Source organism: Podarcis pityusensis (genome assembly GCF_964106645.2).
Source record: "Podarcis pityusensis genome assembly, chromosome: 7".
Classification (NCBI taxonomy): domain Eukaryota; kingdom Metazoa; phylum Chordata; class Lepidosauria; order Squamata; family Lacertidae; genus Podarcis; species Podarcis pityusensis.
The window spans coordinates 78,117,764-78,136,195 of record NC_138031.1 but is presented as its reverse complement, the minus strand read 5'-3'; the positions used below and the strand labels follow the sequence as shown (position 1 = coordinate 78,136,195).

General features: G+C 45.8%; 1 protein-coding gene across 2 annotated transcripts in view; it reads right to left on the bottom strand.

Moving 5' to 3' along the window:
* Positions 1–14,400, bottom strand: part of DNAH5 (dynein axonemal heavy chain 5) — a 179,334-nt gene extending 164,934 nt beyond the window's left edge. Inside the window, exons 1-2 of one of the 2 annotated variants that reach the window (XM_081014558.1) lie at positions 14,193–14,400; positions 1,465–1,599 (exon numbers count right to left, since the gene is read on the bottom strand). In XM_081014558.1, the coding sequence (XP_080870684.1) occupies positions 1,465–1,599; positions 14,193–14,318 (261 nt within the window). In that variant the 5' untranslated portion in view covers positions 14,319–14,400. Of the gene's footprint in view, positions 1–1,464; positions 1,600–5,299; positions 5,553–14,192 lie in introns of those variants that run through there. The other variant, XM_081014559.1, reaches the window with a different exon arrangement.
* Between the last annotated feature and the right edge of the window lie 4,032 nt (positions 14,401–18,432).

Sequence of the window (18,432 nt, the reverse complement as noted above, 5' to 3'; positions counted from 1 at the left end):
TGCACATGGGTCAACGCTGCCCGATGGCGTGTGACCAGGAAATCATTGGGGAGGTCTGAGTTGCACTTCCCTGTGCTCTTGTGTGCTCTCATGGGAAGGGATCATACCACAGGATCTCACAAGGAGAATAAGACCTTAAAACAGTGGTTCTCAACCTGTGGGTCCCCAGATGTTGTTGGACTAAACTCCCATCAAGACTCTGGCCTTGCTAGCTAGGGATGATGGGAGTTGTAGTTCAACAACATCTGGGGACCCACAGGTTGAGAAAGGCTGTCTTTAAAAGGTCTTGCCCAAAAGGGCTTGGGACTGTTTTGACACCCAGGCTTCCCACTCACCCTTGGGTAAGGCCCTCACTGAGCTACTCAGGTCACTGGTTGATAGGGTGTCAAGGACTGGCTGGATAAGAAATAGCAGTGGGAGCCACCTGCCTAAGATAGCGACTTGGACCCCAGATCATGGTGGTGGGACTCTGAGGAACAGTTTGGGGTGTGCTAGAAAGAGAGGGTTTGAGCAATCAAGGGGCATCAGGAAGAGGGCCTTCCAGGACAGGATTAGAGGCTGAAAGTCACAGTGTGAGTGGCGACTCAGACAGAGAGCAGTCAGACGTTGCCCTTGCTACACAACAGCAGGGCAGCCCCAGTCCTGCTGGCTCTCTTGCCAGACAGGCCCACAGGGAGAGCCCACCGAACTCAACACAGCCTTCGTCTGCTCAGGAGGAATCCAAAATGAGAGGCTAGAGAGGGAAGGGTAGGGCTAGTGGTCAATTTTAGCAATGTCCCAGTTAAATTAATACAAGCTGGAGGACTCTACTGTGTTATTTTCTGTTAATAAAAAGCTAATTGCCATTTCATGCCTCCAGTTCCTTCCTGCCCTGTGGATGACCTGGGCTCGCTTGACAACCTCTCAACCTCACTTGGCACCTTAGAAATTATGGATTTTTGAGAGTGGTGCAGAAAACTCCTAATCCAAACTCCCCTTAAATGTAACAAAGCCACAGCCCCAATGACCCTCAGTTGGCCTCGGGTAGCCAAGGTGTCTGGCTGGCTACAGCAAGCCATCCGTCTTGGAAACGGCTCTGTAGCTTTGTGACATCCTCACACTCACAATGCGATTTGTACCGAGGCATAAACTGCCGTCCTGGAATCCTAATAGGATGAAGGGTGATCTATAAATATTTTAAATTATGTTCCTGACTCACTAGGATCATCCGTTTCCAGGAAGATGACCCAGAACTGAGCAGGAGGAGAGGAGGAATGCTAAACCATCAGCACAGGCAATAAACTGGCATACAAAACATCTGAAGGGATTTTTCGAAAACCATTTTGCTCCATTTACAGTGAAGCGAGTGAACATTTGGCGCACGCCAACTTGCATGTTCTTAAATGCATCCACAATCAACATGGCATTAAATCCGTTCCGCTCCCAGCAGGTTTCTGCCTTCTGAAGCTACATCCATTAGCCTACCTGATTTCCTTCAAGGATTGCATCTTCCACTTCAGCCTTCTCTAAATCCATGCAGGAAGCAACAATCGACAGGATATAATCATGCCTGCCATCCAGGTGAGCACGCTTGGCCTCTTTTTCCTCCTTCAGCTTTTGCTGGAAGGACAAAATTCCCATTAATACCTTAGAGGGAACTTAGCGTTTCTTTCCAGGCCCTGCATTAGAAGCTCAAAAATTCCCAATGCTTGAACCCATCAGTGAAAAAGCAAAAACTCCATGTGATATTCTTGGGGGAGGGGGAAATCTCACTGTTCACTGGATAGGGCTGCAGTCATATGTAAATTTCTTCAGATTCATTCAATGGGAACTTTCCCCCAAGTATAAATGTGTTATGTTATGTACTGAAGTTCTCACCCTGGGCTAGCAGGGGGATACTATAGATAGTTTTCACTCAGGTCCACATATGCAAATAAGGGATTGAAAGTGACGTTCAGTCATTGGACAGTTACAGAAAGTGGTTACTGTTGCATTGTAGTGGAGCTCTATATAAGCAGGCTGGCTGAACCCTTCAGTTCTGTTCTGTTCTGGCCTGTGAATAAACAAGAGCTGTTTGAAGAATCGCTGTGTCGTCTGATATGTTCACCCACAACTTAACACGTTATATGAAAGGCTGCCTCTGAAGCCGGTTCGGAAACTTCAGCTAGTGCAGAATTCAGCAACCAAGTTGCTCACCGGAGCAAGACAGTTTGAGCATATTACAACAATCCTGGTCCGACTGCACTGGCTACCAATTAGTTTCCGGGCCCAATTCAAAGTGCTGGTTTTGACCTATAAAGCCTTAAATAGCTTAGGACCGCAAGGACCGTGTCTTTCCATATGAACCTACCCAGAACCTGAGATCATCTTCTGAGGCCCTTCTTCATGTGCCTCCTCTTTGAGAGGTCCAAAGGGTGGCAACACGAGAACAGGCCTTTTCTGCAGTGGCCCCCATCTGTGAAATGTTCTCTCCAGGGAAGTTCGCCTGGCGCCTTCATTATATACCTTTAGGTGCCAGGCAAAAACGTTCCTTTTTAACCAGGCCTTTGGTTGATCTATAACCTTTTAAAATGTGGCTTTTTTCTTGGGGGGGGGGTGTTATTGGGTTGTTGTTTTTATTCTGATGTTGTATCTTTTCTGTGAACCGCCCTGAGACCTCTGAGTATAGGGCAGTATATAAACTCAATTAATCATCATCATCACATCATGTATAGAATTGGGCTCTGAAGCTGTCAAGGGAGTTAGGAATGCAGATGGACTCCAGATCCCCAGTGGTGGAGGGGGGGTGGTCCGCCCCAGGTTTCATCCCTGAGGGGGAGTGACATCGCCGCCCCGTCCCCCTGGGACACTCGCTACAGGCAAACCCCCCCCCCGGATGCTTGACACTCAGCGTGGGCGGCAGCCCCCTGGGACACTCAATGTGGGCGGCACTCCCTATGGCAGCTAGCCCCGCCCCCATGGTGGCTAGCTCCACCCCTGCAGGAGGCTAGCCCCGCCCCCAGGTGCACAGCATGTGTGCCACACCAGGTGCTTGAGCAGCTAGCTCCGCCTCTGCAAATTTCATCAGCCCCAGCCAGTATGGCCAATGGTCAGAGGTGATGTGAGTTGTAGTCCAACTACCTCATGGTGCAATGAATCAGTGTGTCCGGCTGTTAACTGGAAGGTTGGTGGTTCGAGCCCACCCAGGGACAGCTCTGGGCAGGATTCCTATATTTGTATTCCTGCAACCCTACAATTCTATACATCTGGAGGGGCACATAGGCTTTGCCACGTACCCACAGGAAGGGATTGGTTATGCACTGTTTTCCTGACAGCTGAGCGGACAGAATGATTTCTTCATTTATTTCCAACGGATTCCAAAATGCCTGCTTCTCAAAATGAGATCTAAGCGGGCTTTCGATTGTCGCCCAAATGAGCCATGCATCATTTGACTTCCTGAAAACGTCCTCGCCATGGGGTTGGAAAACAAAAGCCAATCATTTGATAAAAGCAACCTGAAAGATGGAGAGATCTCATTTCACCCGGGCAGCAAATTGCCTTCGACCATTTGACGATAGCAGCAGCAGCTGCCAGAGCTGCTAAGCAACAGGTTACCTAAGCTGCCACAAACAAAACATTACAGAGGGGGTGTGCCAGTCTCTAGTCTCAGGCTATCGTTTTCGGTCGTGGTCCAAGCTTCAGAAAGCCAATAGGGGTGATGCAGAGGGGTGTCTTTGCATTCAAAAAAAACATGAGAAAGGATATCACATTTAAGAACTAACATACAGTTCCCCTCAGTGGCTGGCAGGAATCCTGACAAAGCCCACAATCAGCAACATGAAAACAACAAAATTCTCTGTAGTTTTTTTTGGTTTACATTTAGTTACCATGGCTAATAGACATATTTCACTGATAACAAAAGGAGGGGGGGCTGCAACTCGCCAATGAAGGTACTGAGACAAAAAGCAATCCATCACGAAATAAATAAGACTGCAATATCAGCTCATGAATCACAAGATACGGTATTATAAGGATTCCAATATACACAGCTCAATCCATCATCTACGTTAAATATCTGAAAACAAGCCGTCATTCCATATCTAAAGACCTTCTAGAAGACGCGGCGGTCTTTACGGCGGGAATTTTTCCCATTCAAAATACATAAATCACCAGAGCCCATAATGGGCGGAAGTTTAATTCATGAGGTAATAATAAAAAATTATGCACTAATAATGATCTGTCACTCTTCTCCAAATGGAAAAGGGAAAAGGATTTTTAAAAAATAAATAAAAGAAAGAGAAGAAGCTTCACGCAAGAAAACAACCAGCGTCTATCTGTTCTCCAAGAACTCTTTACCTCATTTTAAAACAAGAAAGTTCTAAGCAATCCGGTGCTTTCTCTCTGTGTGCAATCGTTTATCATCATTATTGTTTTGAATCAATAAAATGGTTATTTTGGGTTGTGGAAGGGTATCCCTTTGGATTCTGGATGTGGAAGGAGAGATTTAGAACTAAGAGGCCCAAAAGAGCATTCTTACCTTTTGCAATGCCCGTCCCCCACCCCAGCTACTGGTTTTTGAAGAATACAGGAGAAAATCACATGCCCCTACTTCCATTTGCAACTTATCCAGACCTGTGCTTTCCCCCAGGAAAACCCAGCCTTTACTGCTGAATTGGAGCAAACACCAACTGGGTTTTCTGCATATTGACATTTGCTCTGATTTAGCGCATATTTTCTTCAATTATTATTTTTATTTGGACCATTTATATACCACTCGTAGTTAAACAAAACTCTTAAGCGGTTTACAGCATAGGTCTTAAATATCTTAAATAAACAGCAAATACCAAAACAAAAAAGAGAGAATTTCTACGTTCTATAAAACTTAACTAAATAGAGCATCAAAATAAACATGGCCACATAAAAATCAGCTGCAAAAAAAATGCAAGGAGAATCCATAGTAAAGGACTAAATCCAAGCATCCTCTAAAGATCAGGAAGCAAAATAATTAAAAATGGAAATGAGCTTAAAAGTATAAATTTCACCTTTTTTAAAAACCAAAAACAAAACCTGATTCGCAATGAAGCAAAAGAAAATCAACTCATTCTCCCCCACCACCATACATCAATCAATCATCCCATTAAATGCTGATTATTGAGCATTCATTCCCATTTGCTCTCCTGTGCTTTCCACCACATTTCCCCCTCACTTTCCTTACTGCAAAGGATTCAGGGAGGGAAGTAGGTTTGTTGCCCAAGAGCACAGAATCCACTTGTATTGCACAACCAGAATTGGCTGGTATGCAATTCCCAGCCGCAAATCAGCGAGGGTCTCTGGCGCTTACCTTCAAAACTCTGCTGATGCTTTGTTTCCAAAGTTGTCTCTTCCCACTTCTGAACATTTTGCTAGCTAAAGTTCACTAACAGTTAATCGGAAGCCAACATTTGCTTAGTTGCTCCAAGTCCCTTAGTCGAAGCTTTTGGGGCACGAGGATCTCTGGTAAAGATTAGGTGCCTTGAAAACTGGTTTAGATTCCTGAATGTGGCCAACGTTCACAGCTAGAACAGATTGTGAACAGAAACTGGCCCACCCAGAGAAGCCACCAGGAGTTCTAGAACTCAGGAGTTTGAGCTGCTGAGACAAGCCCAATATAGGTGTGGTGTTGTTATGGTAGTGTTGACTTCTGAAACTACACCAGCAAATTTGCATAGCAATCTTAGCTGTCCCTGTTCCAGTGCTCTCTCCTTTTTCACCACACTTCATCTTTGGTCTTGTTTGCTCTACGGGTCTTGGGCAAACACTTTCCCCTTCCTTTCTTTCTTCTGCTCTGTGAGGCAAGACAGGTGAATGGCTGTCAAAAGATGTCAAACCTTACACTGGCTTTAATTAATACAGCCACAAACAGAAGCCCAGTCTCTGACGCAGAGCTCCATGAGCGTTGCTACGTTCTCTCGCCATCTTGATCTCCACTGCCCTGAAATCTAATATGGTGAAATGTGGTGGATAGTTGTTTTTAATCAATGAATAGTTCAGTCTTTCTTTTTTTAGGGGCGTTGCTCAGTCGTAGAGTCTCTGCTTTGCCTAAAGTAAGTCCCTTGTTCAATACATGGAATCTCTAGGAACAGCTATCTCCACTTTGAGCACAATTCAAAGTGTGGTGCTGACCTTTGAAGCCCTAAATGGCCTCGGTCCAGTATACCTGAAGGAGCATCTCCACCCCCATCATTCTGCCCAGACACTGAGGTCCAGTGCTGAGGGCCTTCTGGCGGTTCCCTCGCTGCAAGAAGCCAAGTTACAGGGAACCAGGCAGAGGGCCTTCTTGGTGGTGGCGCCCTTCCTGTGGAACGCCCTCCCACCAGATGTCAAAGAGAACAACAACTACCAGACTTTTAGAAGACATCTGGAGGCAGCCCTGTTTAGGGAAGCTTTTAATGTTTAATAGATTATTGTATTTTAATATTCTGTTGAAAGCTGCCCAGAGTGGCTGGGGAAACCCAGCCAGATGGGTGGGGTATAAATATATTATTATTATTATTATTATTATTATTATTATTATTATTATTATTCCTTTTCTCAAGATGGTTTCTTCCCTCAGATTCTCGTTTCTCAGTCTGTTGCTTACCCCGCATCATCTCATCTCTGGCCAGATGCCTCCCTGACCCTTTAGTTAGTTAGTTAGTTAGTTAATCAGTTAGTTAATTTGTATCTCAGGGCGGTTCACAGCATAAAAATACAAAATGCAAGTGCAAATATCCCCACGTCCTGGGACTTCAGCCTGCCTCACAAAGCTATTCCCATTCCTAGTGACTGTGTGAAGTTTAAATACCAGCCAAACTGACAACTCTCTATCCTCACGGGAGATGGACATGAAACAATGACAGGTTTATTCCCTGAGCTGTTGAAATGTTCATCAATGTTATGTGCCATCACGCCAGCTTAACTAATCAGTGTCAGAGAAGCGAATGGCCTTGATGCATTTTGGGGGGACGAATTCTACGTTTCCCGTGTTTGGAGACTAGTTTTGCAAACATAGAAAAGAGAGTGCCAATAGCCCTTAAGTTTGGATATAAAATTAAATTGGTTCATGCTGTGCAGTGCTGTGATAATATTGTGCCAGGACGAACAGCTCATTGCAGCAAAAACCAGCTTTCGCTTTAAAACACACAGCCAGCAGGATGCCACCTACAAAGCTATGAGAAGGCACTTGAAAAGGGGTGAGTTTCTCTTGCCAAGCAAAATGCAGAAAAGCAATACTGTGGTGCCCCCCAGTGGCAAATACTGTAAAATAAGCTACATTGAGCTCCCTTACATAAGCTACAGTATAAAGAAACAACTCACATGCAGTTTAAGAAAATGATTTAATATTCCTTTGTGACATGAAGATTACAGCTTAAGCTTTCCAAGAAAGTCAGCAAGACTGTGCCAACACAAGAAAAAATCCTTGCACCCAGATATGTGGCGAAACATTCAGAATTTTTGCGCCTGGGCATACAGAATAGCTAAGTTGAAATAGCAGGCTGGCTGTAAACAACATCATGCCATGGTGGTCCTGATCTTTCTCTAGGGACAAGATGCATCTAACTCCCAATTTATGCCCAATTTAGAATCTCTCCCTCATTATAATTGGAAGGGCATATGGATGCTTCTTCTTTAAGACTGGAAATCAAGTCACACTCTCTGGTTAATTAATTGATCTCGATATCTAGATTCATCACACTCTTGTCTCAAGGAGCTCAGACGTATCTCCCACAAAAACTCTGTGAGGTAGGTTAGACCAAGAATTGGTAGCTGGTTCCATGTCACCAAGTAAGCTTTGTGGCTGAGTGTGGGTTCGAACCCAGAAGTTCTGGGTCTGCTACTATTAATCCTTCCCTGACTTTGACTCCAGTTTATGTTCCTGCTAAAACCAGACCTGCTGGTTTTCAGCATCGTCTCTCAACTCCTATATGATCCGAGCAGAAGAACTGCACTGAGGGCCATTTGCTTGCTGAGTAATAAAAATTGTGGCCTCCTCTCTCTCTAATTGAACTTATATATGTTCAGTTGCAAGGATGTCGTGGGAGATTTCAACAATGGGCAAGATTCAAGGAGGTGAAAAGGATTGTGGACATGATGAGTGTGGACGTTTGATAACATTTGTGACAGGGTTTAAGAGTACTTATTGATTATTTCTTTAGGGTGGGATTCAGCTAATAAGTCCTGTCAGCAGAAGCCCTGTGCAAGGGCTTAAACATCCAGCCTACCTTCCTTAACTAAGGGCAAATTGAAATTTAAATGTCTTGAAAGCCATTCTTCTTTTTCTTCTTTGGTGATCACTCGTAGCTAAGTAAGATTACCTTCCATGAACATGGTCTTAACAGTGAGTCCATAAGTGACTGTGGAGGTCAATTCTGGATCCAAAACCCTAAAATGTATTTTATATAATTGACTTTTTATCTGTATTTCTATTCTTTGTATATCGTATTGTTCTTTTATTCCTATGGCCAATGGCTGATGCAAATAAAGATTTATTCATTCATCCTGGATCCACACGTCCTTCCACAGTGGGGACATAGGTTTCCAGATGAGAGTTGATCACGGTGAGGGTTTGCCAAGTGTGCCTTCCTCTTAGCACCTTTCTCCCTTTCGTCTTGAGTTTGAGCATCTTCAAAACCCGACATCTTTGGTAAAGGCTGTTCTCCAATTGGAGTGCTCGCAGGCCAGTGTTTCCCAATTGTCAGTGTTTATCCTACATTTTTTTTTAGATTTGCCTTGAGAGAGTCTTTAAACCTCTTTTGTTGACCACCAGCATTACGCTTTCCATTTTTAAGTTTGGAATAGGGCAATTGCTTTGGAAGACGATAATCAGGCAGCCGCACAACATGACCAGTCCAACAAAGTTGATGTTGAAGAATCATCGCTTGGACAATGGTGATCTTTGCTTCTTCCAGTACACTGGCATTAATTCACCTGTCTTCCCAAGTGATGTGTAAAAATTTTCAGAGACACCCTTGATGGAATCTTTTGAGGAGATGGAGATGGTGTTTATAAGTGGTCCATGTTTCACAGTCATACAGTAAGGTTAGTAGTACAATAGCTTTGTAAACAAGCATTCTGGTTTCCCTGCGAGTATCCCGGTCCTCAAACACTCTGCACTTCAGTCGGGAGAAAGCTGCAATCGCAGAGCTGAGGCGATGCTGGGTTACTCTGATGAAAATAGGAAAATCCTATTCCATACCCTCCAACATTTCTCTGATGAAAATAGGGACATCCTACCATACCCTCCAACATCTCTCCGATGAAAACAGGGATGTCCTAAGAAAAAGTGGGACATTCCAGGGTAAAATCATAAACCAGGATAGCTTCTGTAAATTCGGAACTGTCCCTGGAAAATAGGGACACTTGAGGGGTCTGGAAGGCCCACCTAAAAGAAAACAGGGAGACAAATGTGCCTCCCTGCAACTCTATCATTCTATGGTTGGCAGATCCACATCAATGGCGCCATCACTGAAAAGGCCCTGTCTCTCGTTCCTGCCAGTCTGATTTGTGCCTGCTGGTGGCTTGCAAGCAAGCCCTTAGCAGTGGATCATAAGCCCCAGGCAGGTTCACATGGAGGCAAGTGGCACTTCAGACAAGCTCCTTGCAAACTATCTGGGGCTTTAAAAGGCCAACACTGGCCTTTTAAATTGCGCTCACAAGCAGTCAGGCAACCAGTGCAACTGATACAGAATGACTGTATCATTAATTATTTCATATGTTCCAAGGTTCAGCCATGGGACTGAGTATCAGTTTCTGGGCTGAGCCCAGGCACAGATTCATCGCTGTTTCATCCGTGGTTTGTACTGGAGCTGATCTGAGCTTTCTCAGAAATAAAAAGCTCCCATATTTTAAAAAGAAGAAATGCAGTTTCAAGGAGGAAAAAAGTGAAGCCACAGGAGTGACAGTATCTGCAAGAGGTCCTCCCCATTCCTCTCCTACTTATACCAGTGGCCTTATATTTCATAGAATTGTAGAGTTGGAAGGAACCCTGTGGATCATCTAGTCCAACCCCCGTAATGCAGGAATCTGCAGCTGTCCTGTACACAGATCGAACCTGCAACCTTGGCGTTATCAGCACCGCACTCTAACATACTGAGCTATCCAGCCTTCCACTATTTAACAGATGTTTCTCCACTGGCACCTGGAAATAATGTGGAATAGGTCAAATACGGGATAGACTTTTACAGGCTGGAAGCTAGCACATTGAAACGAGATCACAGTTAGCCAGGGAAACAGGGGGTACTTCAGAGCTCAACTGACCTCAGTGACATGAATGCCAGTAACATATTAATAATACATGCACCCTGGTTTAAAGGTAAAGGTAAAGAGACCCCTGACCATTAGGTCCAGTCGTGGCCAACTCTGGGGTTGCTGTGCTCCTCTCGCTTTATTGGCCGAGGGAGCCGGCGTACAGCTTCCAGGTCATGTGGCCAGCATGACTAAGCCCCTTCTGGCGAACCAGAGCAGCACACGGAAACGCCGTTTACCTTACCGCTGGAGCAGTACCTATTTATCTATTTGCACTTTGATGTGCTTTCGAACTGCTAGGTTGGCAGGAGCAGGGACCGAGCAACAGGAGCTCACCCCGTCATGGGGATTCAAACCACCAACCTCCTGATCGGCAAGTCCTAGGCTCTGTGGTTTAACCCACAGCGCCACCCGTGGCGGACAGCAGCTGGAGGGCGGCTCCTCTGGTGAGGAAGAGGCGGAGGCTGGATGCAGTGCCTCCTGGCTCACCTGGCCGCTTCATGCCACGGTGGCCACGGCAGGCAGCACACTGAGCAAGCGGGCCTGCGCCGAGTGAGCAAGAGCGCATGCGCTGCTCCTACCAAGTGTCAGCTTGGTTTTTTCCCTTTTAGCCTTCTGGCGCCCCGCAGAATTCAGCACCGGCAGGAGTGGTGCACGCACCCTCGCTCACTCAGCACACTCGTTCGGTGTTCCCCGGACTCTCGCCTGGCGCCCTCCAGTACTTGGCGCCCTGGCAACCCGCGCCACTAGCCTTAATGGGTAAGACAGGCCTGTTCACATTGCAGGTGGCTGAATCTTTGCATCAACAGTGCAAGAGAGGCCCGAGGCTCATAGATCATTTTGCTTTGTCAACTATTAACCAGACTTGTTAACCTGCCGGCCCTTCCTCCAGGGAACTCAGCAATAATTTTCTCCGATAGCTTGGGCTAATGGATACGAGCTGGCTTTGCACCCAGCAAGTTTCATCGCCAGGAATCCAACACTCCAGCCGCCACACAACAGTGGTATCCCCTTTTCACATCTCTACAGCATTTCTGGCACACAAGCGTGTGTGTGAGAAAGAGAGAGAGAGAGAGAGAGAGAGAGAGAGAGAGAGAGCGCATGCCACAGTTCACCATCTGCATGCCCAGATCTTCTAACATTAGAAGCATCCCAGAAACTCTGGATTCATCGTCTAACTATTGTGTCTGCTTGATCCCTTTTAAACAGAGCAGTCCGCATCCAAATTATATTGTCCTTACAACAGCTGGGTCAGGGCCAAAGGAAGCGGGCTCTTAAATGAGCAAGAAGCTGTTCTCGAAAGTAAATAATGTGCACACATATTCAGAGGTATTTGGCAACATCTAGCAGTCCCCCTGGCAGAAAAGGGTTGCTAGTCAGAAAATTGGCAAAGGAGATTGGAAACCACCAACTCTGTCCCAATATCCAGAATGATGTACTAGGGATAGTTGGAGAACAGCCTTTACCAAAGGTGTCATGGACTTTGAAGACACTCGAACTCAGAACGCAAGGGAGAAATGAGGAAAGCACACTTGGCAAATCCACACCGTGATCAACTCCTGCCCGTGAACCAATGTCCCGACTGTGAAAGGACGTGTGGATCCAGAATTGGTCTGCACAGTCACTTATGGACTCATTGTTAAAACCGTGTTTAGGGAAGATAATCTTACTCGGCTACGAGTGATCGTCAAAGAAGAAGAAGACTAGGGATAGGACATAGCTCAACTATAGACATCTGTGGTTTTTTCCAAAAAAAATGGTGGTTCTTCTGCTTTTAAGTAACCACAGACAACCTCTATCAAATGGATTTGTGGGAGGGGGCTTTTAAATCCCAAAGTATTATTTGCAAGCAAGTTTAAGAGATAGCGTCTCTCATTTTAAAAACCAAACACTGTTTAAAAATTAGAGCCAGTAGAGTGGTCAGGTGATTGGAACAGGGTTGGAGAGTGCCAGGTTCAAACCCTATTCAGTCACAGAATCAGAGAACTGTAGAGTTGGAAGGGAACCCTGAGGATCATCTAGTCCAACCCCCTGCAATGCAGGAATATGCAGCTGTCCATACAAAATTGAACCTGCAACCTTGGCATTATCAGCTTCATGGTCTGACCGGCTGAGCTATCCAGTTGGCAAAGAAGAGATCCTTTAGGGATTGAACCCCACAAGGCAAACACCACAGAACAGTTGCTTTACCACTGAGCCACAGCAGCAATCAATGGGAGTTCCTTCAGATGACCAACTTACTGAGCATTAATCCTGATTTGTTGTCAACCAAGCTTATGCAGTGGTTAGACTACATCTGGTCTTTACTGAGAATCCATTTTGTTGGTGGGGTAATCATATAACAATGTGCATTCATCCTGTTTAAATTGCAGGGTGTTTACACATCTTTCCACAAATAATTTGTTCTTTCCACACTTTTCAGGGCATTTCCCCGTCACTTTCCTAACTGCAAAAAGTCCATGTTGTGTGTGTGGTTCTGGTTTTAACTTGCACTAGGGCAACAAAGCACTTTATTCCATAACTGTGAGCTGCACAAATCTAAATTTCTGGTATGGGCTTCAGTCCCTTCCACAAAATACTTGGCAGTCTCGTGGCAATCTGGGGCCCTTGATCTAGTCACTCACTCACTCATTCTCAGCTTGACCTAACTCAAAGGATTATTGTGACGCTTAAAAATAAAAATAAAAAGTGGGGTGGAGGAAGAGAGCCAGGGCCACTGTCTTGAGCTAACAGGGTTTCCCAAACTTGGGTGGCCAGCTCCTGTTTTGGACTATAACTCTCATAATCCCTAGCTAGCATGACCAGAGGTCAGGGGCGAGGTCCAAAAACAGCTGGAGACATAAGTTTGGGAAACCCTAAGCTAGAAACTAGGGCATGGGTGGCACTGTGGGTTAAACCACAGAGCCTAGGGCTTGCCGATCAGAAGGTCGGCGGTTCAAATCCCCGTGACGGGGTGAGCTCCCATTGCTCGGTCCCTGCTCCTGCCCACCTAGCAGTTCGAAAGCACATCAAAGTGCAAGTAGATAAATAGGTACAGCTCCGGCGGGAAGGTAAACGGTGTTTCTGTGCACTGCTCTGGTTTGCCAGAAGCGGCTTAGTCATGCTGGCCACATGACCCGGAAGCTGTACGCCGGCTCCCTCAGCCAATAAAGTGAGATGAGCGCCGCAACCCCAGAGTCAGTCACGACTGGACCTAATGGTCAGGGGTCCCTTTACGTTTACCTTTAAGCTAGAAGAAAGGTTAGATACTGAAATGAATACACTAAACTCTAAACTCCCCAAAGTTCCTACAAGCAATTGGGAAAGATATGACACACAGCAGAGGTAAACACCCTCAGGGAAATAGAGTGATCAAATTTCAAGGTGCTCTTGCGCTCAAAACAGGTAAGAGCCTCTCCTTACACGTTTCTGGGCAGATTGTGTGCAATATAGCGTATGGGACTCTTCCCCAGCTGACATTGCCGGAATGCAGTTAATATCCTTCAACCTTCTTCTCAAATGCCCATTTCTTTCTTTGCATGTTGTTTTCCAAGTTCCCTCCCTCCGTCCCCCCACCTCCTTCCTTGTGAGTACATTTCGCAGCGAGGCAAAGTTTGTTCTCGCGCAGCAAAACAGCACCAACTCCGAAGAGGTATGGGGAGAAGGAGTTTCTGCGGGTGCAGCTTCTGGCGCCCTGGCATGTCAAGCAGCAGCAAAAATAAAAACCTCTTTCCCAGTTCTAATAACAAGAAGAAATCCCTACCCTACACGTCCACAGGTGCTTATTGCCACCCGGGAGCAGGGAGCTGTACCCCCAGAAATCCCCTTTTTTTTCATGCTTTGTTAACGACCCCGGAACAAACTCGGCTAGGCGATCCGTGTGCAGAAGCAGCTTCCCCGCCTCTGCGTCTCCAGGGTCCCCCTGGAAGGGTCTCCTTCGCGCAGCAAAAGCATCCCGGAGAGCAAGGAAGGACCAGCGCGAAGATTCTCACCTGCATCTCTTTGATGTTCTCCATCGGCGCGATGGGCTGAGTTGGTCTGGGATGCTGCGCTTGGGAGCCCAACTTGCTCGCGGCGGCGGCGGCCGACGCTTGGCGACCCCCTTCCCCCTTCTCCATCGCTGGCCTTGGGGAGAGAGAGAGAGAGAGAGAGAGCGCAAAGCGCCTCCTGCCGCTGCCCACTTGGCTGAAGCGCCAGCTACCCGGGCCTGTTTGCTGCCGCTGCTGTTTCCATGGTGAGCCTTGAATCCTCAGACACTTTGCAAGGCGGCGGCTGCTGCTGCTGCTCTTTCTTGCTTCTCCCCCAACCCGCTTTTCTTGGCCTGCCTCTGAGCTGCCCCTTCCCCAAACATTCCTAGTGAATCCTCAAAAAAGGCCTGTCTATCAAATGCAACCTTTTTTTAAAAATGCTGCTTGCACACACCCCCAACAAAAACATGCAACCTTTCTCTATTTCTTATTATTCCTTTGCCTGCCTCTGAGCTATTTCTCTCCCCACCAGGTTGCTGGAGAACCTACAGCCTGGGAAATGGCCTGTTCTGCCAAGTGCATCCATGTGTTTTATAGATAGATAGATAGATAGATAGATAGATAGATAGATAGATGATAGATAGATAGATGATAGATGATAGATAGATAGATGATAGATAGATAGATATAGATATCTTTATTGTCATTGTCCCATACAGAACAATGAAATTGAAAAACAACATAAAACATTCAAAAACCCCTAAAAACTCTGAAACCCCATTTTAAAATACATTATACTATACTATACTATACTATACTATACTATACTATACTATAAAAACCCCTAAAAACTCAGAAACCCCATTTTAAAATACTCTATACTATACTATAAAATACACTATACTATAGAGACCCCTTATGCTGCGCTTAGAACCAGAATTGCATTTGCGTAGAAACTGTTTCTCAGGTGGCTAGTCTTGGCCTTTATAACCCTATACCTTCTTCCAGAAGGCAGAAGCTGAAAGAGATCATTTCTGGGGTGCGTACTATCCTGTGCTATCTCTGCTGTTTTCTTATGGCACCTGGCAGCATAGAGTTGATCTAAGGTGGGAAGAGTGCACCCAGTTATTCTCTCTGCAATAGATAGATGATAGATAATTTTTATTAAATTTTCTGTTTTTTCACTATTTCAAATACTCATTTTACATCCTTAAGCTGTCAAGAACTTCCCTTCTTCTCTTTCCATGGTTCATTTTACAAACCATAAATCCCTGCATATTTTACAAAAACTGTACCATTCAGTATTCCATTATTGCATCCATCAAAACTTATTTACACTGTTTAATTTATCTTAACGCTGCCAGCATTTTCAGCTGTGCACAATTATTTCCCATATATTCAATAAACGTCCAATCTTCTTTAAACGTATGTTCTCCTTATTCTCTTATTCTATATTGTGAAGTCTGCAAGTTCTGCATATTCTGTCAACTTATACCAAGCGCATCCATTGCTTTGTCCACAGACTTGCAAGAATTCCAGCTATGCGCCTGCAACATTTTCATGCTGCTTCTGGCCACCACTACAGCCCCCTCCCCATTGCAAATCTGCTTAGCAACATCAATGAGATTTCAAAGTCCTGACCAGCCCTTAGGAAGCTGCAGGTGGAGGCTTTGAAAGCGACCTACCCCCGCCCCCCGCCCCCCCGCCCCCAGCGCCAGCTCTCCATGTACCTTCTGGCCTGGAACTGGAAATACAATCCAGCCAAGTCAAAATTTTCATTGATTAGTTGGGATCAAAAGCGTGTGTTTCAGTCTCTTGTTTTTTAAATCAATGCACACTTCACTGGGTTCTTCACTCTTCCCAGAAGGAAGGCGTGAGCCACAGAGTAGGAAGAAAGAGACAGGGAACTTGCATACCTCCTTTGGAAATCAAAACATGCAAGACTCTTCAAAGCGCTGTCACCAGACAAAGCAGAAAGCAGCACTTAAAAAGAAGATTAGAAGCCTCTGGAATTTAATCCTTCTCTCCTAATGTTTTTCATTTTAGCAGGAGGAGGGTCCGTGTTGATTTGCTGAAGAATGAACACACAAACGCACACCACTGACACCAGGATTCCTGTGCGGCGCAGAGGATTTGGTGATGTATTCGAGGCCACATTTTCAGGTCCTATGACTGATAACTTACCATATTTTTCGCTCCATAGGGGACACCGGACCATAGGGCGCACCTAGTTTTTAGAGGGGGAAATAAAGGAAAAAAATTTTATCCCCCCCCCCGAGCCCCAAAGAGCAAAGAAGCCAAGACAGCTGGCTGTCTTGGCTTCCTCTTTAGCCATGCACAACCTCTCCAGGCGGGAGAGGCTGCGTGCGGCTTCGTTTTTAGTCGTGGGGCTGGGGCGGGGGAAGCCCGAGCTTCCCCCGACCCCAGCCCCCAGAACAGGTCCGGGAGCGGAGGCAAGGTTGCGCAGCCTTGCCGCCGCTCCCGGAGCTTGCAGGCTGGGTGAGCGCTCCAAAGGCTTGTGGATAGCTTCCTGAAGCCTGGAGAGTGAAAGGGGTCGGTGCGCACCGACCCCTCTTGCTCTCCAGGCTTCAGCGAAAGCCTGCATTCGCTCCATAGGATGCACACACATTTCCCCTTCATTTTTGGAGGGGGAAAAGTGCGTCCTATAGAGCGAAAAATACGGTAACTGCCCCAGGGTAGATCTCTCCCTCTCAAGTGGCAAAACTGTGCATCAGGTGGAGAAGTGTGATAGTCCAGCTAAGGAGGACCTTACATCTGATGATATATTATGCCATAATAAATATATAGTAGCCATCTACCGTATTATTAATTATTATTAATATATTATGCCATAAGAAATGTGTTTAATATAAAAAGGATAAAATAAAATCATTAATTTAGAAAAAGTTAAAAACAACAATTTAAAACCTTTTTTATAAAAAGATCAACAATTGTCAGTAAAGCATGAGACTCTTAATCTCAGGATTGTGGGTTCAAGCCCCACGTTGGACAAAAAGATTCCTGCATTTGCAGGGGTTTGGACTAGATAACCCCCGTGGTCCTTCAAACCACAATTCTATTATTCTAATAAGCTAAAAACCAGATGAGCACTCATGTAAACATTCTACATGTCTTCAGTACCAGGCTATTTTGTGCCCTGGAAAAAGCTATCTACTTGCACACACACACACACCCCAACATTTGCTAATTTCAATTTTCAAAAACAGATGTCTTGTGGGGGGAAATGAAAAGCACAAAACTTGAGACTGCTGCATTTATTTTAAATTGCAAGAATAAGTGGGTTTATGTCCAGGGCTCTCTTTTGTACACCACTCGAATTTGACTATGGGGTGCAGAGCTCATCTCTGCTTTCAGGCCGAGGGAGACGGTGTTTGTCCGCAGACAATTTCTGAGTCATGTGACCAGCATGACTAAATCACTTCTGGCACAACAGGACACTGTGACGGAAACCAGAGTGCATGGAAACGCCATTTACCTTCCCGCCACAGTGGTACCTATTTATCTACTTGCACTGGTGTGCTTTCGAACTGCCAGGTTGGCAGGAGCTGGGACAAAGCAACAGGAGCTCACTTCATCACACAGATTCGAACTGTCAACCTTACAATCGGCAAGCTCAAGAGGCTTGGTGGTTTAGACCACAGCACCACCAACGTCCCTCTCTTGCAATAACCTCAGGCTCAGACATCTAATTATCTATTGGTTTCATCACATCAACATAATGTACCGTCATTGTCATTTGATCGAGCATTCTAACATATGGAATAGCTGCTGTATTAATGACAGCCAAGGGAGGAGCTTGATGGAGTTGATATTCCAACATGCTGATGGTAAAAGGTAAAGGACCCCTGGATGGTTAAGTCCAGTCAAAGGCGACTATGGGGTTGCGGCGCTCATCTCGCTTTCAGGCCAAGGGGGCTGGCGTTTGTCCACAGACAGCTTTCCAGGTCATGTGGCCAGCATGACTAAACCGCTTCTGGCACAACAGAACACCGTGACGAAAACCAGAGCACATGGAAATGCTGTTTACCTTCCCACCACAGCGGTACCTATTTATCTACTTGCACTGGCGTGCTTTCAAACTCCTAGGTTGGCAGGAGCTGGGACAGAGCAATGGGAGCTCACCCCATCACAGGGATTCAAACCGCCGACCTTCCGATCAGCAAGCCCAAGAGGCTCAGTGGTTTAGACCACAGTTCCACCCGCCTCCCTCTCCTCTAGCCTGATAGAATGGTTGCAGTAGATG